Source organism: Macrosteles quadrilineatus, unplaced genomic scaffold (genome assembly GCF_028750875.1).
Source record: "Macrosteles quadrilineatus isolate MER2022 unplaced genomic scaffold, UCM_ALF_1.0 Scaffold_6__1_contigs__length_79288215, whole genome shotgun sequence".
NCBI classification, from domain to species: domain Eukaryota; kingdom Metazoa; phylum Arthropoda; class Insecta; order Hemiptera; family Cicadellidae; genus Macrosteles; species Macrosteles quadrilineatus.
This window is the reverse complement of record NW_026542599.1, coordinates 6,972,994-6,997,200: the sequence shown is the minus strand read 5'-3', so window position 1 is coordinate 6,997,200 and position 24,207 is coordinate 6,972,994. Positions and strand designations below refer to the sequence as shown.

The 24,207-nt window shown below is 38.6% G+C and overlaps 1 protein-coding gene across 3 annotated transcripts in view; it reads right to left on the bottom strand.

Annotated features, from left to right (window-relative positions):
• LOC128996833 (protein naked cuticle homolog) overlaps nt 1-24,207 on the bottom strand; it is an 86,976-nt gene that overhangs the window by 30,694 nt on the left and 32,075 nt on the right. For 2 of the 3 annotated variants that reach the window (XM_054422329.1, XM_054422330.1), the window contains exon 1: nt 13,177-13,337. The exons of the other annotated variant lie outside the window; for it this stretch is intronic. In XM_054422329.1, coding sequence (XP_054278304.1) covers nt 13,177-13,270 — 94 coding nt within the window. In that variant the 5' untranslated portion in view covers nt 13,271-13,337. Of the gene's footprint in view, nt 1-13,176; nt 13,338-24,207 lie in introns of those variants that run through there. 3 annotated transcript variants of the gene reach the window in all.

Here is a 24,207-nt window from a genome sequence, read left to right as displayed (position 1 = left end):
GGGAAAATTCCATCTCTCTAACCTTCTTTACCACACCATATGTGGATCCTTTCTTCCCTCATTCCAGGCAACCACAAATGTTCTTGAGCCTCCTGCACCAGCTATAAATGTTTCCCACCCATCCATAACAGACACAATCATAGTTCCTAAGCCTACTGCTCGAACTTCAAAGTTCACCAGAACACCTTTACCAAAAATTATCCCCTCTACACCTAACAGAGAGACTTATCATACCCGCACCTTCCTCAATAAGAATTTTTTAGGAGCTGCCCTGAAACCTCGCGGAGTCCCTTGGTCACATTATCTCGGGAGGGTGTTAGGGCACAGCAGAAATCTCTAAAGTTGGCTCACCAAAATGTTAGAGGTCTTTTTAAGAAACTTAACGAGACTGAAATCTTTCTAGATGAAGAGAAACCTGACTTTATATGTTTTTCTGAACATTTACTTAAAGAAAATCACCTACAGAACCTTCGCTTGGAAAACTATGAGTGTCGAGCTGCATTTTGTAGATCTACTAAGAAGTGGGGTGGAGTTGGCATCTGGAGCAGACCCGAAATAAAATGTCAACAACTTGATTGTGAGGTGATGGAGGGAGTATGTGAGTTGGTCGCAGTGTCACTGAACTTAGAAAACAATGGGAAAATGCTAATTATTGCAGGTTATAGACCACCTAACAAAGAGTATGACAAGTTTTTTGACACGATTTCAGCTTGTCTAAATCAATATGTTCATAAACACAGCTCAACTGTTGTTTTGGGAGATTTCAATATTGACCTTTCCAAAAACAATTTTATAAGTCAACGTTTTGTGTCACTGATGTCAACTTTTAACCTTTACAATGTGATAACATCTTTTACAAGGGAGTTTAAGGGTTCTAAATCTCTTATAGATCCAATCTTCACAAATGAACGAAATAATAAAGGTTCAGTCACAGTTACTGGATTATCAGACCACCACGCTACGTCGATAATAGTGGAAACAATTCCTGCCACCCATAACCGTATAAAGTCTAAGGAAGTTAGAAAGATTGACGATGCTAATTTGAATGTATTTAGATATTATCTGACCTATGAGAAATGGCTTGATGTCTTTAATTCTGACGAAATGAATCTAAAATACAACACGTTCATTGACAAGTTAAAATACTATCTTGACTTATCTTTTCCTAAGACCATAAAAAAGACTAAACAGAGGAAAGTACAGAAGATAACTCTTAGTCCACAAGCTTTACAGCTTAAGACTGAACTGAATGATCTCTACTTGAAAACAAAAGACTTGGAGTCCACCCACTTTATGCGGGAATATTATAAGCGACTAAAATATAAATACCGTGCAGTCATTAAAGAAGAGAGGTCCAATGAGATATTTAAAAGAATTCAGTCGTCTGATAACAAAGCGAAAGAAATCTGGCAAATCATCAATAGCAGAAGACCAAAGAAATCAAACGATTTTAAAGAAATGTGTATCAGAGATGATAACGGTGAGCCGACTTACGATCCCTTGCACATTGCCTCCAGATTCAATGATAATTTTGTCAAAGTCAATGTTAATAACTCAGAGAATGGATTGAAAACAAGCGATGCATTGGTAGGACGACCTAAAGGCTCACTCTTCCTCCATCCAACATCAAAGGAAGAAGTAAAAGAAGTCATTGCCTCTCTGAAAAACAAAAACTCTGCTGGTTCAGATGAAATTTCAGTACAAATCTTAAAGAGTATGTCAGATCTACTAGCTGGACCAATTAGCCACCTGATTAATTTCTCTTTTGTCTCGGGTTGTTTTCCAGATGCCTTAAAACTTTCGATAGTCAGACCAGTACATAAAAAGGGTGATGAAAAAGACCTCAATAACTATCGGCCTATATCCATTTTGACTGCTATCTCGAAGATTTTTGAAAAGGTTGTTCAATTCGTTTGACAAATTTTTTTAAACAACATAATATAATATGTGAAAACCAACACGGATTTGTGAAAGATAGATCTACGACGAGTGCAATGTTTGCCCTCATTGATGACATAGTCTGCTCTCTTGATAAAGGAAACTGTTCCACGGGACTGCTTTTTGACTTGAGTAGAGCTTTTGACTCTGTTAATCATGACCTTCTAATAGAAAAATTACATAACTATGGAATAAGAGGTTTGGCGTTAGAATGGTTCAGGTCATACCTGAGGGACAGGAGGCAGTGTGTACGGGTATCGTCAGTCGATGAGCATGGATTTCTGCGGAAATTCAATTCACCCGAGCTCCCTGTCTCGAGAGGTGTGCCCCAGGGCTCCATCTTAGGCCCTACACTTTTTCTCCTGTTCATTAACGACCTTCCCTTGGGTGTTGAATCGGCCAGGACCATTCTTTATGCCGACGATACATCTCTTTCCTTGTCCAGCCCTGATGTAGAGACTCTTGAGCAATTGACCTTCTCTGAAGCCAACAAGCTAGTTCAGTGGTTTGAGAATAATCTGCTTTCGATAAACTCTCAAAAGACTCAACTTCTCAATTTTCATATCTCTGATCGATCTTCTAAGTATTTTAGTTTTCACTTGGATGAAGTACCAGTACACCCAATAGAGAAGACACCGTTTCTTGGGCTGATCTTAGATGAGAAGATTAATTTCCATGACCACATTCAATACGTCATCAATAGGGTAAGTTCAGGGATATTTGCCATCCGCACCCTTGCAAAGCTATCTAAGCCCGATGTCCTTCTTTCTGCTTATTACGGTCTCATCTTCCCTCATCTCGTGTACGCCTTGCCTATCTGGGGGTGTGAGAACAAAAGAACTCTATTTTTATTCCGCCTTCAAAAGAGGGCAATCAGAGCCATCTTTTCAATGAATAGACGTCAGACTTGTAAACCAGTTTTTCTATCATCCGAAATATTAACGTTCCCATGTCTCTACATCTACAAGACATTATCCTTTCTGCACCAAAACACTGGCAAGTTTAACACTCCAACAGACCATCATTATAGCTTGAGATCCACAAATACCCTCCCAGTTCCTAGACACCACACTTCCTTCTTTCAAAACCATCTCCGATATAATGCAATAAAAATGTTCAACCATCTTCCCTCTCACCTCAAAGCAGTATCAAACCATCTGAAATTTAAAAAAACCCTAAAATCTTTTCTTTTAAAAAAAGCTTATTACAGCGTCCGTAAGTTCCTGGCTGACGGCTAAAATAAACTATCAAACTTGTTTGATCATAGGTATCCTTAGTGTAAAAAAAAGAACAGTTATTATTTCTTATTTAAGTCAAGATACTGTATGTTTTGCTAAATGACATGACCAATGCATGTAATTGTTATTTTTGGTTAAATAAATGAGTTATGAGTTATGAGTTATGAGTTCTTGGTCTAAGTACATCTGAAATGAGAGATTCTTATCACAGATTATCCATCATCTTATCACAGCCTGATCCATTATGTGATAAGATAGCTGGTCTGATTTATTGTATATTACCCAGTTCGGGGGAATAATTCAACAAAGGGGTCGCTGACCACTGCCAAGTTTCGGTGCCAGAAGATTAGACATCTTTGTTTTTCAGACAAACATTAATTTATCTTTGCAAACGATACATGGAACAGTTTCAAGAGCTATGAAAGGATTGCACGTATCTCGAACTCGTTTTCTCTACTGAAAAGTCAAATAAATGCAAATAAATTGACTTAGCGAACTTACAGAAATTGGGGATGATTCTACTGTGCAACAAAACTAATGATAATTTACACTATTTGATTTTTGGGAACAGTATGGCCGAGCATTGAGTGGGCAGTGCAAAGGAATCATTGACCTTCAAGCAGGATCAATACTTACTAAATAAAACCTATTAATGACCAAAAAGCAACTGATAAGAACAGGTCAGACAAGATTGGGTTGGACCAGAATAGGATATTGAAACTACTATTTTAGAATTATTGCTTCAGGCGTTACAAAAGTAAATATTTAATTTTGCCCAAAATATTTCGCTTAATCTCAAACGTTGTTTTATAACTGTTCTCTACAATAAAAAATTTAAAAAATAGGTCGCAAATCTTTTAAAGTATTGGTTGGTTAGAAGACCCTCGACGAGGTTTATAACATCTTTAGCTATAATAATTTCTTTGTTATATTTTGCAAATGATTTCACTTCTACATTCCATCGTAGAGGCACTCAAGATGTATCGCATTCGGCATACAACTCCTGCAAGAGAAGACACTGGTCGCACTACGAGGAAGTATAGGAAGACGAGGAGGGAATGACCTTGACTCGGCATTCCAGAGGTCATGCAAAGCGGGAATTCCACCGGGAATTTCCGTCTAAATGGGAAAGTCAGTCGATCATAACAAAAGCTTCTATCGAAGTAAAGTATCGAATTTCCCAAGGTAAAAACAAGACGCTCTATTTAAAGAAAATTGTTAACATTATATTTTCATGATGGATTAAATAAATGCCTTTTTTGCCTCTAAAAGAAGGTGGAAATATAATCTACGTTGGATGTAGGGCCTATTTACATCTCTACCTTCACCCAAAATTGTGATTTTTCAGAGCTTTACACAATGATTCAAAAGTGAATGAGAAAACACACACAGTTCATGGTGAATGTGCCAAATCAATGAATCAAATGGATACGGCCCCTATTATACTTCGTTATTTTTAGTACAACAGTTAAGTCAATCTAGATAAACTTAATTGTGGGAACAAACCATCAATGGACATAAAAACACGTGTTAAGGAAACGATAAGACCTAATAACAAACTATCATGTGAACACAGATATAATAGAATTACAACTATAGAGATAAGATGGTGTAGAGGACAGATAAGGGGTTATCAAGTGATAAACTGATCATTGATTAATAACAGCGGTAAGAAAACGTTTGTTATGGAACAATTTGGATCATGAGTGTTATTTACATTTGTGGAAATATATATTTAAACTCTTGAAACTCTAGTAGGTACCTACTAATTTTAGTTGAAACCCCAGTCACTTTTTGTACGCTTTATTCTGAAAGACGACATACTATTTGTTTTTAAATAACGAATTGAATCAGAATCGCTTTAAGTCTAACCCATAATATACACCACATATACTAATGACAAAATATAATCCAATTCACAATAACATAAGTACCGTAATCCAACATACCGATTTACTCACAATCTCACAAGTATAATTAAGGGTACATGGCGTTCTGCTTTTTCATTATTTTAAATACAGATTTTGTGATGAGAATATGAAAATCCTTTTGTGAACTCTCGAATACCGTGGTCATGTCTACGTCGACAGAAGTCATCGGAATTCTTCGAATAGTTCAAACCGCTCAAAGTCAGCAACAATCTAAAAGCATTTTTCGGTAACGCTAGAGCGCGCCTTCTCTGAGCTTGGAGACAAAAAACTCGTCTTGCCGCCAAAGGACAGACATGTCGCCGCGCCTGGCAGCCATGGAGTAATAAACTGTGACAACACAGAGGATAAACTTCTTATCCGTAATGTACTGTATCAAATACAACTTCCTTTCAGCCTGCGATGCCGGTCATGAGTCTCATGAAATTATAAGACCGCTGCAAACCGATCCATACCTATTATTATATGATTATTGACAATTTCATGTTTTAAACTATAATAGCATCACTGAGCTAGAAGTACAACCGGACACGGTAACTCCATGGTGGAAGTATTTACTTCCACCATGCGGCAACTCTGCTAGAAATTCAAATCACTGTAATTTTGTTAGGGTGGTACCAACTAGAGAAATCAGCTCATTGACTCCTGGCTCTATTTATGTGCGATCCCACAATCCCCATCCCCTAGTTCAAAATGTACTAAGAACAATGCACTTTATCCCCTAGTACAAATTGCAACCAACCTCTTACGATTCCCTCATCCAGTACTACCTTCAATTCAGTATTATGTCTAGCTCAGAGGTTAGGAAAAATATTACAGTATTTATTTTCTGTTCTATTCTATTGTTATTCTGTCTATAATTTAATAGATTGTAGCAAACGTTTTAACACAAAAAATAACTTTAGCATTCGAATAGATTGTTGTCACCTTTCGTTACACGGACAAGAACGTTTCGTCTATCCATGCAGTCAAGAACACTTCTCGTTCCCAACGAAACAAATTACAGTAATTTCAGTTGCGTGGCGATTTCTTGAAAAGTAACAGATAGGTCTATGACAAATGTTACAATAAATACAATAATCTGTTCCTTCCAGTTCCGGACATTTTGACGAGTAATAAAATAGGATATAAGTCACCCGAAGACGCATAAAACATCTCGGTTACCTAATCTACTGTGAAAATCTTGTAGTTACTAAAAAGTAACAATGAAGCTGTACTCTGTTACCAGAAAGTAACCAGTTCACGCGTATATCACAGTTGCACGGAGGATGGAACAGGAATGTGCGGAGGCTCCATGGCGACTCCGTTACTTCATCTCCAACATTCCACAGCCTTTCTCTCCGGATAGGAGACCTTTTAGCGGTCTTTGATCTCCCGGCGAACTGGCTTTGGAGGTCTTTGGTCATGTAGTCCCTGATAACCAAGAATGATGCGCGCTTTCTTTTGACACAACATTTTCCCTTGTAGTTTATTTTTGTGCGGTAAGCTTTCAAAATCAATGCATCTTGTAGAACTACACCAATGGTTTCCATTCTTTGGGTAGACCACTTTCCAGATTATTTTTGCTAGTAATTGTTGCTAAATAATTAACTTAATTAGCACGACTTGACTCAAAAAGCTGACTAATAGGACAGATGCAGTCATGAAGTGAAATAGCCGTAATTAGACGTATTATTTGATAATACGAACCGTCGGTATTCTACAAGACTATTCTTAATCGTTAATAGAAAATGTTTGTCCTAAATGTAAAGGTGTAACAGTAACCGGTTTAGCTTCATACTAGCTGTGTACCCGTTCTACGCACGGGGATCTTATAATATTCAGTTGAAACCTTCTTATATAACGAACAGCAGTTGGTTTGCATATTTTAAGATATGCTGGCCAAACTATTATACATAGCTTCATTTTATGTTGTTTTTTGTTGTTCCGGATCGGTATGACAATCAATAAAAGGTTAAATTACCTCTGTGTCTGCCGGTCGATCCTATAACGGTAGGCTTACTTTTATTTTTACTATCTGATCTCGTTTGCATGGCTCAATCACGTCCTGGTTGAAGTTCGTTCGCTACGCTCACTCACCTGTATGTTGGAGCTCGTTCGCTGCGCTCACTTTCCTTCAGGTTAGCTCGTTCGCTACGCTCACTTGCCTTCAGGTTAGCTCGTTCGCTACGCTCACTCGCCTCCAGGTTGCAAATTAGCTGTTGTCATAAATGTAAAAGAAATAATAGTGCTAGTGCTGCAACCTGTTGGTAATCCTTGTAACTTTAATGCTATTGAACATCACAGAACAGAACCAACTTGTTTAATTGAAACAGCTGTTAAGATTCAATAATTTCATTTCTCATAAGGTTAACATGGGCTTCCAGAAATTCCACGTCAAAAATCGACAAAAACTTGATTTTCAAGGGTTTACTGTTAAATATCTAACTGTCTCATATTCGATGAAATACGTCTAAAACCATCTCATATATGTATAGTATTTGGAAAATAAGTTTCAGGCGGGACAGTGCTATAGTTATTGAGGAGTAGTTGTAATAAAGTGCGTATTTTAGCGTTACCAAGAGAATGACAGATAGACAGACAGAGACAGACAGACAGACAGACAGACAGAAATTGAGATAAGGTTTGATTCGGTTTCTCTGACCTATGAAATGTAAAAATAACCAAAAAGTTCATTATTCTAAGCAATGTACAGACAAAACTCTAATTTTATTTATATAGATTTTCAGTAGAATACAACATTTCATACCTAAACCACGATCGAAAACAATATGTCTAATAATGAAATATCCTACAGTAAACAACCAATACGGGAGTGTTCCTCAACATGTAGATCCCTGGCTTTCAGGGACACTTTCATATTGCTATGGTTAACTCTATCCTTAACTCTGTATGACATTGGGGGTTTATCCTTAACTCTGTATGGCATTGGGGGTTTATCCTTAACTCTGTATGACATTGGGGTTTTATCCTTAACTCTGTATGGCATTGGGGTTTACAAAGGCGAAAAGTTGTACTCAGCCATTTAATCATCCCCTGGCAATATTGCACGACCTCTGTAATGAGCTAGAGTTGGCAAGAATTGTTATTCGCCGATCGAGTTTCTCTTGTATAGCCTTATTGAAGGCTCCACCGTTTTGTACTACAGAAACATCGTCTGAATGTTGACTCGTCCCTCACAGTCTGCTATATTTGGACCGCAGATATTCCTAGAAGAGAGGGAAGCAGTACAAACACAATATTTGTGTACAAGCCAGGCGGGAATCGCTCGACTATAAACTATAAACAAGACGTGGGCTGGTATCCAGTGTAAACTCTGTCGACGGATTAGGTTAAGTGTACAGACCTAGTCCAAGCTTGTCTTGGCTTCGATTGTGAGTTCGAGCCACATTTAAGTGGTTTTATTGGGCATCTAGACGAAGACCCAGTCAATACAAATAAATTTCTGCCCAATGAGAAATAAGGATTGTTGTTAAGAGAAACACAATAGGGCGTTTAGTGTAAATGTAAATAAAAAGTAACAAAGTACTGTGTTGAGAAATTTGAATATCAATGTAACCAACAATAATACAAAGATTTCGTTAGCCCTTGCTAAATTGAATGAGGAATATTTTAAACGTATATGTACATTTGGGAGGAATATATAAACTCAGAATTTGGGGTAGCCTACTCCTCCAAAGGTTATAGGCTACTTAGCGTACCGGTAAGTTTTGACCAAGACTGTTTATTAAAGAAAACATAAGGACGACTGAGTCCAGGTTTGAACCATCTCAGGACCGAACCAACGAAATTTGATTAGACGAACACGACGTCCACTCGACTACGCACTTGCTGTGGAAGCTTGACCAAGCTTGACTCTGTAAGGGCGCATTGATTGGGGAAATCCTAGAAACAACAAACCAAGAGAGCTGGGCCCAGTTTCGAACCATCAAACTGCTCAACTTTTCTCAGGATCGAACCAACGACCTTAGATTACAAGGAGAACACTATATTCACCCATCTAAGCATCTATATACCACAAAAGATGGCGGATTCAGACGATTCAGTGAGAAAATCCCGCTGGAAACGCGCCGGGCGACAACAATCGCGCCATGAAAACAACGCATGCGCAGAGGACGACCGACGCGCAAGGTCGTCCATCAGTCACCCAACATGCGCAGGACGAGTAGTAGCGGCGGCGCATGAAAGGGAACCGAGATGCGCAGCTTGGGTAGTACCACAGCCATGAAAGGCTGCCGCTCCCATTTATTATTCTGGTGGGCAATATTTAAATCGCTCCGACCTGCCGGGCACCCGTTACCTAATACGATCTTTGGGGGTTTTCGATTTTTCACGTTAACGTTCTTTGGTTTGTATGGTGAATAATGGAGGTCTTCTAGTGTTCTTGGTAGATGTATTAATTATAATGGAGGCTACAACATGTTGTATTGGCAAGTCTGCGCATTGGACTGAACGTGCTAGGACAGATCGGAGTTTATATTCTGTTTACAGACGATGTATTATGTACATGTAGCATATTGGGTGTGCTCTCTGCTATGTAACCTAGTTTTCCTTCCGCCACCAGGTAGGAATGCGTCTTGTCAGTACACCAAACACCAAACGTGTCGTTTTGGTCCAGAAATACATTAGTACACTAAAAAGGACCTCATACCGTTTCGGGATGAATGTACTGTACTCATTACATTACGTTGAGGAATGGACATAAGTCTGAGTAGCATACGAGCAATTTAACCAGAATACGAGTGAAGTATGAGTGTAGAACATCGATATATAAACACAATATATATCGATGGTGTAGAATAGAATGACATGTCTTGTGTGACTTTAACAGATCAGCTGTTTTGTCAAGACCATTTTTAAAGACCAATGAAAAATTCCTGTTTGACATTTTCAACCGAAAACCTTCTCCTCCTAAACATAGTTTGTGGAGCAAGTATCGGTATTGTTATCATGTTTTCGAGTATGGGTTTAGGTGGAAATATCTGTTTTGGGTCCCCCTGAACCCAATAGAGCGGTTAAGATAAATCATCCACACATAATAAAGTGTGTTATGGCCCTTTTAACACTAAATAAAATGTTGCAACCCCCTTTACTGTAAAAAGTACTGTTTTACCCATAGAATTAATAGCATAGTTACTCCCACCATAAGGGACCTGCTAATGGGAGAAAATATGTGGCTAATTGCCGTTTATTAGAATTATATGGTACAGTCTGGGTTAATAAATCAATATACAAAATCACGTTGACTGAGGATTTAAATATTTTCTTAAGATACGTCATAAGATATTTAGCACTGCGATTTACCTCTCTAGTGTCAGACATAACAAGAATGTTCAATAAGCTGAATCACACCAAATTTAGCACAAACATTCACACATTGATGCACCGAGTCGCGAGTACTGGTGTGTGCGCGTGCGCAGGTCACCGATAACGTCATTGTCACGTGGTACACAGACGCCAGTCAGCTGTTGATTGTTTACTAAACAGCTGGTCGCTTTAACTACACTTGTCTGGAACCATTGTTACAATATGACGCCATACGTATACACATAATCTAATTATGAATGATGGATTGTTGTAAACAAGGAGTCTTGGTTTAGATTTATATTTTAAAGAATCACGTATATTTCAGCGGGTTAATTTTATTGAGGTAATGTAGATTGTGTTATTTGAAACATATATTTCAGTTTTGAGGTTATGTTACCGAAGTACTTATAAGATTGCGCCCAAACAATATACTTCAAAGAGCTATAAAGAATGGATAAATTGTTATTACGCTTATTTTAGTTAACTATTATTATTTCGTAGGGTAGATTTTATAATATTTTTACCTTTTTCTTATTATTAAGGGACGTGCAGTTGTTTCCCTATAAGCCCTCAAAAGCATAGACCTATATTTAAAATATGATTCCAAAACGTACGTCTAAGCTTACTATTTCTATCTCCAGTGCTGGTAACATTAACTACAATAGCAATAATAACCCAACGAAACCAAAATCTAATAAATCACAAACACACAGAAATTCCAAAATTCTTCAACAACCCCGAAGGAAAGAATTTACAGAATTACAAAAGCGAGCGATTCTCAACCACGAAGTTTGCACAAGTGGTTAATATTGTACCAAAGCATATCCCACATCCCAGCATTCCACACTGGAATGTTCCGTGAAATCAGTTTAAACTGATAAAAACGCAGTGAACACCTGACATGGCGGGTCGGCGCTACAAAGCGTCGGCTGCTACAGGAGAATAAAGCCCGAGATGTTAGGTTCCAGGTAAATGCAATCCGGGCACAATAGTCCTTCAGGGAAGCTACGCGGCAGCTGGCGCGGGCAGCGGGCTTCTAGGGAATTGGGAATTTGGAAGTTTGAACACCAGACGGTTTTTGGAATGACTCGCTTAATCTCCTGTGAAACGTGTTAGCATACACGTCACGCTGTGTGGTTTGCACTGGATATCCTTTTGAACATGCGGCCCTTGAACCAATTGAATACTTTTCTGGTATGCAAGAGATGTTGGCGTACGTGATTTTTGGACAATCCAAATTGACACATATTTTGAGATTTAATCCTTGAACCGAATGAACTTAGTTCAGATCGTTCATATCTAATGTATCTATGTAAGTAAATCGGTCCCGGGTCTAGGTATTTCCTTATGGGAAATAGCTTCAGTAATATAAGTTAAAGAAAGAGCCTTTAGCTAGGGAAATTCGCTCTACGGCGCACTCGATGCATATTAAAAGTTGTTCAACCTGTTGATCGTTTCAAGAAGCATTTCTCTTAGCGTAGTACTGTTAAGAAAAGTATTGGTATGAAAAGTAGTGGTTACGTTTATGTGCAGTAGGGGCCTATTCATTTATTTAAGTTTTATTAGATTCTCTTTTCTGTGGGAAACTTGAAATCCAAGAAACAAATCATTTTATTTGCCATCACTAAAAATCTTATTTGATCGATCTACAAAAGTCAACAGTGGCTCGTTCTTTGACGGAATTAAGTGATGAACCGATGTACGTAAAGCTTGTTTGTTCACCCGTTTAAACTTAAACATTGATCGTACAACAAAAGATATTGCAGTAAAATGTTGTATGTGCCACAAACAATGCCGCAATTATGACTTGAATTCACAATAACATAGAGATAACACCCTCCACAATAATTCATGACAAAGTTACCTCAACCCATAAATCAATCTAGCCAAAACAGACAAACACACTGGCAAACGCAATCCCGTCATCCCGATCTCCACCCTACAACCTATACGCATAACAGCTGGCGGGTTGTGTTGCGGTACCGTTTATTTTGGCCGAGGCCGCCATAATTATGAAACAGAGACAGTAAGTTTCGACATTTATCGTGCAGGGATGCTGCCAACAGCTGATGTTTTCAGCTCGGACTGTACACGGCCCTAGGTGAGATCTGTGGTTCTCGGAACTGCCTAGGAGGGACAGAAGGGAGACTACCCTACGTGATAAAACGCTTCCTGCCACCTTTCGATGCACTCGAGGAATTTCAAGTGAAAGTTGGGGATATAGTTTGGGATGCACAATATTTTATTGGGTTACGCCTAAACCTCGGAAAAACTCCAATACAGTATTAGTATTTGTTTTTGCGATTTCAGCGTTGGATTCCATACTAGATTGTAGTTAGGGTTTGCCAAATAGTATCACAACATAATCCTATCAAAATGCGATTCTGTTGCATTTCTATACTATATGCTCATCTTTCTCTTTAGTAATTTAAAAGCGTGTAGAAGAAATTGCAGTAGTAAGATGTGTTACTGAAGTCAAAAGAAGCTCACTTGAATTAATCCACAAGGAAATCATGAATGTAAACTACCTACGATCATAAACCAAAGGCGTTCAACTTTCCAAGTCACTTTCAAGATCCTTCACCATAAATGGTGGTCGTGGAATGACCTTACAACAGACAAAACGAGCAATACTTGAAGACAACAGTTCCATGGGGAAACTGAGAGTACAAATCCTACGACACCAAATGGGTTTTCAGCTTTCGCACACAAATTTTCCGTCACCAATCCCGCCTTACAATAATTGACAATAGTTGGACACTCACCAGTAAATTGTTTATATCCACTTAATATCTTGGTTTTCCACCACCGGACAAGGTGTGTAGCCATGCGGTAGTCGTTCATCGACGCTTGACACATGAGTACCACATATGCACAACACTCGCTCACTTCCACATGCTTCGCGCTAGCTCCGCTCGAACCTCTACTCAACCGCTGACTGAGTCGAGTCGACCGAACGCTCTCCCCTCCCCACTCCGCGCTCTCTCACTCTCGGCTATTATCTCTGGCGGCGACTATAGAGGCCCCCTCCCTCTTACAAAAAATCCTTTTTTATCTTTTCTTTTATTATGCTCAATCTCTCCTTTGGCGGCGTGGCGCGCCGTCCTGCCCGCTTGTCGCTGACCGCCGGGCTATTTGTCACTTCGGCACTGTACGGGAATGCTCTTACCCTTTCGGGATTGTAGGTGGTCGCGTACGTAGAACATGTGAAAAACTGTACATTGAAAAGAACAGAAACAGTCAAAGTAGATAAAATGTAACGTCTTGAAATACGCTCAAACAATGGGCCACAGAAAATGCTTCCAAAAGTCCTACGTGTTCCAGATTACAGAAAATCCCACAATATTAGTTGTTGTTCTGTATCGTACAATTTAGATGTTGTTCAGTAACATTCCACAACATTAGGGTTCTAGAACAACCGACAACATTATAGCTTTTTCTAGAACATTCCGATTAGAGTTTGTTCTAGAACACCCCACAACATTCAAATTGTTCTAGAACATTCCAGAACATTAGGGGTCGTTCTAGAACATTCTACAACGTTAGAGTATGTTCCAGAACATTGGTGGTTGTTTGAAAACATCCCACAACATTAAAATTGTTCTAGAACATCCGACAACATTAGATGTTGTTAAAAAAATGCTGCTCAATCTCTTCAGTATTTTTACCATAATTTTCTAAAAGGACGAATCTTTCAGCCCTTATATCTTCAAAAGACCGCCTTCCACAAAAACGGGTACTTTCTTCGTGAACGGGGAAGTTTACCATGAAACATGTCACATACATCCCTTAATCATTCCAGGACTGTATTCTGAGTGTCAGCAGGCCGCAAATTGTACAATTATTCATTTGATCATTTACTGTAGGATTTTTTCCATAACTGCTACCAAATTGTTAAAGTTGAAATCTAACTCTTGGAGACAGTGATGCTAAAATGCAAACTGCACACAATATCGCTAAATAAACCTGTGGTTGCTATGTATATTTTACTACTATTTATATTATACGTTGTCAACAAAAACAATGTAGTCAAGTTCGGTGGATTGGAAGATGAGACATTTCGCTTGTGGCTTACATAGGTACCCACTTTGCACATTCTTTGATATTACCACACTTAAAGGATAGTATACACTGTTATAGTTATAGACATTAGGCCACTTTTAAAATATTGTTTTTACACATTATGGTACTAGTTGGTGTTTGGAAACTTGTACAATTATATCACTCTTATTTATCTTTGGACTTTATAGAACCTTCTAAAATACTATTTTAGACATTATGGGACTGTCTGAAAATATTTGAAACCATGACACTTACACATTGTATAACACTAATTGTTTAAGACGTCATAATTATTTGAAACATTTTGTTTTTGAACAAAGCGACTAGTCGATAATGTTGGACATTATTAAACGTCTCTATAGCCATAATTGTCATCGTAGGATATTCATGTAAACCCGTGCTTAGATATTACAGTGGTGGGCACGTGTAAAGTCAAACATGAAATTGCAGCACAGTATTGCAGTAGGCGGTGGTCGACGGCCGTGTGGCCGATAGGATTACCTGTGTGTGTGTGTGTGAGTGTATACAAGTCTGTGTGTGTCCGTGTTGGTGAACATCAAAGACGCCGCCACAATCGCTAGATTGCCGCGAAGACTTCGCAGTTAAACACTACGTACGTTAATGTTTTCCTTCAGTCATTAAAAATCTGTTACGCACACAGTTTAGAAATTATTAACGCAGTAAATAAAGTTACCCCTGTGCTGCCTTGGAACCGGTTCCGTTCTTGTGTCACTGAGCACCAATGTTTTGTGTAGTTTGCATTTATTAGAAGAGATGTAGGAACCAGGAAGAGGCATTTTAATGTACCAACGACCGTTTAAGCTTATCTTTCGACCATAGAACGTTATACAGGTTGATGCAATGAGAAAGGCCTAATTTTCTTCTCCTGCCACATGATAATGCAACAATGAATGAAACAGCTGTTTTTGTAGGTAACTTCAATAATCAAACTGTTTAGTAATTTCAGTAAAAATGGTAGGGGTTATTAACGACGTCGATTTTCTGTAGTGACCTTTTTTAAGAATGACATTTCTTTTGCGAAGACCCAGAAATTGTTCGGTCCTCATTACATCGTCGGATGGCGCTATTCCAGATCGGAAAACGATCAGGAACTGGCTAAAATTATTTTTAATAGCAGCTTGAACCCTTACAATAATCGGTGGAAGCCGAAAACCCCTTGGTACATGTGGGAAAAGTGCGAGTCGCAGTAACTCGAAGTTGCCAGGAAACATTCGTTGTTGGCGTTGTTGCAATCTTTTCTTTAGATATTTTCTTTCTGTGTGGGTCTCCCTACAAGCCATTTTAAGTCGCACCGGAGATTTTCTTGAACCCAAGTTAAGAAATAATTCCTCAGCAAATTTTAGTTATTTCTGAATAAATGGTGGAACGAATATTCGATGGAGTTTTCGAGCGAAAGAATGTCAAGAGGACAAGGATGTCACTTGAAGGACGTTGTTTTCGAGAAATGGATACGGTAATCAAGTTGCCCGTTTAAATTAAGCAGAGTTAGTTAACGCCGAGGGTTTTCATTTCACAATGTACCCATAGTGGTGCTGACATTTCCCCACGTCCCCACAGTGGTACCGACATTTCCCCACGTCCCCATGGTGTTACTGATATTTCCCAACGTCCCCACAGTAGTTCCGACATTTCTCCACGTCCCCACAGTAGTGCTGGCATTTACCCACGTCCCCACAGTAGTGCTGGCATTTACCCACGTCCCCACAGTAGTGCTGGCATTTACCCACGTCCCCACAGTAGTGCTGGCATTTCCCAACGTCCCCACAGTAGTGCTGACATTTCCCCACGTCCCCACAGTAGTGCTGGCATTTACCCACGTCCCCACAGTAGTGCTGGCATTTACCCACGTCCCCACAGTAGTGCTGGCATTTCCCAACGTCCCCACAGTAGTGCTGACATTTCCCCACGTCCCCACAGTAGTGCTGGCATTTCCCCACGTCCCCACAGTAGTGCTGATATTTCACCACGTCCCCACAATAGTGCTGGCATTTCCCCACGTCCCCATGGTGTTACTGATATTTCCCAACGTCCCCACAGTAGTTCCGATATTTCCCCACTTCCCCACAATAGTGCTTGCATTTCCCCACGTCTCCACAGTAGTGCTGGCATTTCCCCACGTCCCCACAGCAGTGCTGACATTTCCCCACGTCCACATGGTGGTATTGACATTTCCCCACGTCCCCATTGTGGTACTGCCATTTCTCCACAATCCTGCACTATTACTACTATTTCCCCACAACCCGGTACTAGTACCAACATTTCCCCACTACCCTGCACTAGTACCAACATTTCCCCACTACCCTGCACTAGTACCAACATTTCCCCACGTTCCTGTACAGGTGTGGCGCGCAGAAGACGACGGTAACTCAGGCGCGGGCTGCAGCTGTCGCCCGCTACGCTAATTTCCGATTTCCCGGCCCGACCTTAGATGTTGCCGCCACAAAAACAGGTTGCCAGCCGACCGGTCGCCCCCCTCCCCCATCATAACACAATCTCTCTCTCTCCCCCCCTCTCTCTCTCTCTCTCCACTCTCCTAGGAGGCCGGTGCGGCGCTGTGTTCTTAGAAAAATTGGAAACGTGATGGACTGTAGGAGTTCCGTAAACCCTGCTTTGTGGATGTTTTGTGGCATCGGAATTTTAAATGTTTAACAGTACATGTATAACTTTATTCGGTACTACTAATCTTAATAATCGATCGAGAATGGCTGAGGACATAAACATTAAAACCCAATTTTAGTTAAATTTGGCAAAAGGGGTGAAAAGACGCGAAAAATGTGTGAAATTCGGCTGAGGATTGCAATATCCTTGTTTAACATCTCAATATAGTTTTGGGTTTTAGTCCAAGTTGTCCCTCAAATATCTGAGAGTATACCGAACTGAATTACCTGTTTTGACTTGACAATTCAAGAATGCTTGGTTCCATACATTACTGTGTTTTGCTCACAGATGCGCTCAAGTCCTGAAGGGAGTATTCATTCATACTTATTTTCTATTCTATACATAATATAAGGCACATAGAAATACTCGCTGCAGGGGAAGTACTCGCATGAGCACCGGCCTTGGTCTAAATCCTTCCATCGCCAACGGATTTCCCAACTTAAAAGAGCATTAAAATTAATTATAAGAGAAGAGACGGAATATTTATGGGGGTTATAAAACAAAGTCTGCTAGAGGTTTGCTTAGATTTTTGTATAAGTATGGTTTCAGTACTAATAAAATCACCGAGTTTTAATCAAATATCTACGAATTTAGTATAAAGAAATCTTGATTGAAACACTTCAATACACTACTTCACTTTTGTTACAATAGGCATATAGTTTTTCGATTCAATATAAGAGCAACAATACAACAAAAACTAAAAAAAATACCGAATCACCAGAGAAAAATATTTTCCTGTAGGTGAATTCCTAAGACGCTCCTCCAAAACAACACGACCTACGAAGCTCTTCCGTGACACGTACACGCTGGCACCGCTGCGTGGCAGAGGCAGGGATGGCACGATGTGGCAACACTGCGCAGGTAGATGTGGCAACGCCGCACCACAGCGTATAGTTAGGCGCGGGGCGGGTAGTAATTGGTGGCGTAGCGCGCCGGCGGCAACGCTTTGAAGCGCCGACGCGCTCCGCCGGCCAGTAGCCGTGCGCTCAATCTTTGATTCCCGGCAAAAATGACAAGTCGTCATTGGAGATCAAAGAGGCCGCCTGCGCGGTCACCGCGGCTGCGCAGTGAGGTTGCGCGGAACACGTAGTTACGAGACATGCGTATCACACGTTTGTGATTGCAAAGCGGTTCATCAATTACTTGGACTGTACAATGATTTTACACATAAAAACATTTATTTCTAGGGCATTTTTCAACTGTACACTAAACCCAAGTTTTTTCCTATTTTTCTATTGATTAGCACTTTACAGAGTTTTAAATGTACGGCACTTCTAAATACACTAGCAAATTCATGGCCTCTTCCAATATATAGAGGCAGAGTACAGTTATGACCAATACTTTCTGCCCTGAACTGAAAGAAGTATTTCATATTATATTGCCGTATATTTCTCTGATGGAGTTTGCCAATAGTTCTCACTGCTCTTTTCTGCTGATTGAAAACTATTTTAGCTTGACATTTGCAAAACTGGCCCACAGTCTTATTCTTGACAAAAATTAACGAAGAGTAGATCGAAATATATATTTAAAATGACTTCCTTCGTCCAAAATTTTATGTTAATGCATTTTGGAAGTATTCTTGGCACAAATACAATCAAATTCTCTACCCAGGTTAGGCATTAAATGATTGGAAAATTTTGTCAATGGTGCATGTGTACGGAGTTGTACCAACGCATCATCATCCACAGTGAACATTGGCTGATTTTTTTCTTTTCTGTTCCCCACACAACTATATTTGGTTAAGGATATTTTTTGCCTCAGACACACTTTCTGCATGCAAGAAATCAATGGAAATCTTTTCCAGCACATGGCTAATCTTTCCGGGCTTCCAGGTAAATATGTAACTATGACTATAATTAGTTTACCAACACGGTTGCATCACCGGCGTGTTGTATCCTCTCCCTATCCAAGAAAGAAAGAAGAAGAATTAAAATCCATTCAAAATGTGATCACTGGAGACAAGTGGGAGTGGAGTTTGCTGAACGATGTTTTGTGACAATGAATGTAATGAGATAAGTTGGCGTTTGTAGAACGATATTACGTGTCTGTGTAAGGAGACAGGTTGGAGTTGGATGAACGATGTTTTGTGACAATGAATGTAATGAGATATGTTGGCGTTTGTAGAACGATATTACGTGTCTGTGTAAGGAGACAGGTTGGAGTTGGATAAACGATGTTTTGTGTCAGTCTTTGTATAAGGAGACAAGTTAGAGTTTGACGTAGGTTAGTGTATGTGTAAGGAGATAGTAGTTGTGTCAAGTGTAAGGAGACTAGTTAGAGTTTATTAAACGTAGGTTAGTGTATGTGTAAGGAGACAGTAGTTGTGTCAGTCTTAGTGTAGGGAGACAAGTTAGAGTTTGACGTAGGTTAGTGTATGTGTAAGGAGATAGTAGTTGTGTCAGTCTTAGTGTAAGGAGACTAGTTAGAGTTTGTTAAAAGAGTGTCTATTTAAGGAAACAGGTTGGAGTTGGATGGACGACGTTTTGTGTCAGTGTAAGGAGACAAGTTGGAAATTGTTGAACGATGTTTAGTGTAAGAGTAGTGAAATAAAATGAAAAATCTTTTATTTATCCAGGTAAAGTTAGGGCCACATGTCACTTTCTTTCATTTAACCTGACTAACATAAAATGAATAAATTACAAATAAAGAACTTAATCTATTATACACTTTTATACTTAGCGTATTTTATAATAGACATAGTTTATATTTACAAAGGAGATAAAGTTCTATTGTTCAGTAGTGATACAAGTCGATGGCTAACGATGTTTTGTGTCAGTGTAGTTCAAATTAAATGTGTACATGCAAAAATGATGATTGTAGTCTTTGGACATTCACAAGAACAATTTCTTTTGCAATATTATCGTTCCAAACATATTTCGATCCCAAAACCATAACCGACAGAAAAACCTTCACAAATCGGACCTGGACATTTTCCTTTTGGTCCGAACATTTCAAAACCGGAATTACGCATGGGAACCGGGACGATTAAACACGGAACGTCGGAATTGAATCTGGCGGAATCAGCTGCGGAAAAGAAACTTGGCGTAAAATGAAGACATGCGGTGTTTTGTAGTGGGGGGCTTTGTCGGCGACTCTCTTTGATCTCACCGCCTTGCTATTACGGACAGCTGTAATGAAAATATAGCCCCCTCCCCTCCTCCACCGGTGGGGAACGGCTATTAATAAATTGATGCAATTATTGTCTATTAAACCCGCTCCGAGGGTCGCGCGGGTGGTCGTGCTCTGTACAGCAACCTGTGTGTTTAGGCGGGATCCGTCGTGGGCATTGAGTAAAGAAATTATAAAATGTATTATTGATAGGTTGCCATGATGGTTGGAATAGCAATAGGAAATTATATCAAATAAAAATCTGTTTTATTTCCAAAATTGTTTGTTTACAATATATACATACAAAATACGAAACAACAGTACCGCATAGGGTGTAGAAGACCTGTGAGCGGGACTAGCTCTATTACACAATTGAAATAATCTAAAACTTAAAACAAAATTAATCAAAATACTATTCACAACTAAGCTGTGAGACAGCTACATGAACAGTGCTAAGTAACAGGTAGTCGAGTGAGTTGCAGTTACTGATGTCTGTACGCTAAATATTGTTTGGTGTACTTGTGAGAATAGTGAATATTTCCATAATATTTCAGTTTACTCTTTTAAAGTCATCGGAAATGATGACTGCTATTCAATTAAAAATAACACATTTAATACTTCGCAGTTGGCAATAATTGCTCGAATTTGAGTAACAGGTACACTAGTTTTCATTTAATTAACTTAAGGATCAAAACAAACCTTTCAGATCAGTTGTTTTAAAGGAACCAATATCTTTCAAATCTGAATCCTGCTTCAACGTGTTTCAAGTTGTTTGCGATTTGGTTTGCGATTGTGTGTGCTGGTGTCGGATGAATATTTTCTACAATTCAAGGGTGGATTGTATTGTACCATATGTGCTCTAATACCACATATAATTATTACATAGCGATATAGTTACAATTCCGCGGGTGGTCTGGTGGGCTTGTGTGTTTTGGTGGGTGAACCTATGTGGGCTTTGAATCGATCGATAAACCACAATCACCTAGTCGGTTTGGGAATTTGGCTTTGGAGAATGCGAGTAATAATCCGATAGAATCAAGTGTTCAATTTATTGATTTAAATCCATTATAAACCCTGATCTGTTTTTATATACGCCTATATTATCTCGTCTTCTTAGTATCAATGCCAGTGGCAATTGCATTGAAGGAATAATAAGCGGTTTTAAGAGAAAGCGAAAGCAGGACAATTTTTGTAGATATATTGAGAATCGAACTTGTTTCTTTCGCACCGAAACCCAAAACATTTACCACTGGGCAACTCACCCATCTCATCTGTGTCTTGGTCATCATAGAACTGTGAAATGAAGTAATGGGGTGAGTTGGTCTTTATCGGTAATCGTCATAGTTTGTGTAAGATAGCAAACACTAAAGACATTAAAAAAATCGAAGTCATTCACAAATCATCTTAGCTAAAAACATTTTCGCATTATCAACCCCAAACCATATGTTTGCTTTCAAACACCAAACCGAGGTTTCCGTTAAGGTGATGGCAATATATTTCGGAAACTCGATTGAAGAAGCGCTCAACAATAGGCTCGAAATTACGCTCGGGGACCCTTAGGGGGAACCATTGTATTGCATCTGGTTTCTTTTATTTCCCCTAAGTGCTGGAAATGTTCTCCACGACTTCGAATGGAAAAGTTATTTCGACTTGGATAGTTTAATATTTTCTATTTCCAATGTTTTGTCCGTCGTCATTTTCGATTAAGGGCCGAATCCGCTTGGAATTGCTTTTTCTACTTTCCTGATTATAAGTTAATAGAAATAAAGTGCAATTAGAAAGGATTTTTGTGCGGAAATTAGTTTGTCCAGGAATACTTAAAGTTAAGAACAAACTTTTAAATGTTCTGTATTATCTTTCCAAACTAAAGTTATTCTCTAAGAAAAAGACAGCAGATTAATAAACACGACTTATTTCAAAAGAATTTATTGAGAGATACGATGATAACACGTAAGAAATGCACGTGTAAGAAATTGTGCATTTATTAAACAATACAAATAACATATAATTAAATTTATGGTACAAGTAGTAAGGAGTTCTAATTCTTTTAATGGTTTCGTTGATAGTTCTAAAAGATAAGTTTGCAACAAAATGCATGAAACATAATGTTGACAAATCAAGTACTGTAAACAGATGTTTAAAACTTCTCGTGGAAAACTAAAATATTTCCATAAACAATGAACAAATGTTAAAAACCTCAACAAAATCTGTTCTTCTTAAGATTTTATATATTTGTTTTAAAACATGCGATATCAGCTCTGGTTTTAAAGATCATAGATTGTAAATAATACACATTATGTTTGGTATCTATTGATGGTATAAGTATTCAGAATGTATGCACAATCGCGCTGCTGGCACAACGTGAAATGTGTACTCATAATAAACTATGCATAAATTAAACATATATACATTACATTAATTTAATCAACGGCATTTGCACGGTTGGGTTGCTACATTATTATACTGTATAAACTTCTACCACAGACAATGGAATAAACCAATAAATAAAGTATTATATTGTCTGTGCTTCTACAAGTAGTTGTACGTGTTTTCCTTCGTAAAAACCATGACAAACGCTCGACAGTCAGGACACCACAAGTAGTTTCGTATATTGAAGGCGTCCACACCACATTAAAATAAAATATAAGGCATCTTAATCCGGAACTATCTACTAATATTTTAGGCTATTGTTCCTGAGTAAGAAACATATCTAATATCATATTTAAATTGTTCGGAAGTCCTTAGTACTCGGGAAACGGAGAACCGGCCACCTCTGGGCCTAATCCACATATTGATTGGTTAGGCTAGGTTAGGTTAGATTATTCCAAACCTTTCACTTGATATGTTAAGTTAGGTGGTTACTTTATATGGCCCCTGAATTTACGACCGGTGGCCGAGACCCCTACACTCTAGGTACTCACACAGCCGCCATTCTGTTTTTTTTCAATTATTATTTTTTTCTCAACAGTGTTTTAATATGAGTAATTGAAAACATTACACAAAACATTTATGACTAGACAAAGTAAAAAAAAAATAAAAAAATGAAAAATTTCAAATTCATAAAACAAATTGGCAGCTATTTTACATTTTGGTTCAAAAATAACTCAATTCCCGTTAATTTTAGAAACAAGTTAAATGACCACCAATTTGTTTTATGAATTTGAAAAATTCGAAAAATTTCTTTGTAGCTTCATCTAGTTGTTATACATTTTTGTGCAAAGTTTCAATTTCGTATCTTTAACAACTGTTTAGAAACAACAATTGATAAGTGAAAAAAAAAATGGTGGCTGTGTGAGTAACTAAGGTCTTCCGGACAATTTAAATGGTTTTTACTCGAGAACAATGCCCTAAAATATTGGTAGAGAGTTCCGGGAGTCCCTGTATTCTACTTTCATCCTTTTAAAACATTTATTTAATTCTATCATTGACTATACCTACAGGTAGGTATTTATAGTCAATGATTCTAATTATGAAGACAAATACGCACATAGGCACCATCTATATCAATGATGTTAGATGGTCTTTCACATGACTGAGTTGGCATTTTGGAAAGTAAAACCTTATTATTTTTCAAACAAACTATCAATGTACGTACACGTTCAATCGGCCAAATAAAGAAATTATCATACTAATATTATAAATGTGAAAGTTTGTGTGTTTGTTTGTTTATTTGCTTGTTTGTTTGTTTGTTTGAAGTTCAATCACGCATTAACTACTGGTCGGGTGGAGTTGAAATTTGGTATGATGATAGCTCACATTCCCGATTAACATATAGACATATTCTTACCTCAAAAATCCTTTCGGGCTCTGCCCCAGCGGCTCTAGAGTTTCTCATGTTAACCTTATGAGTATTCACATTTAAAAGGAATTAAATAAATTTGCCAGCTGTTTCAACTACACAATTTGTTTCTATGATATTCAATAGCATTAAAAGGTTATACGGTTTA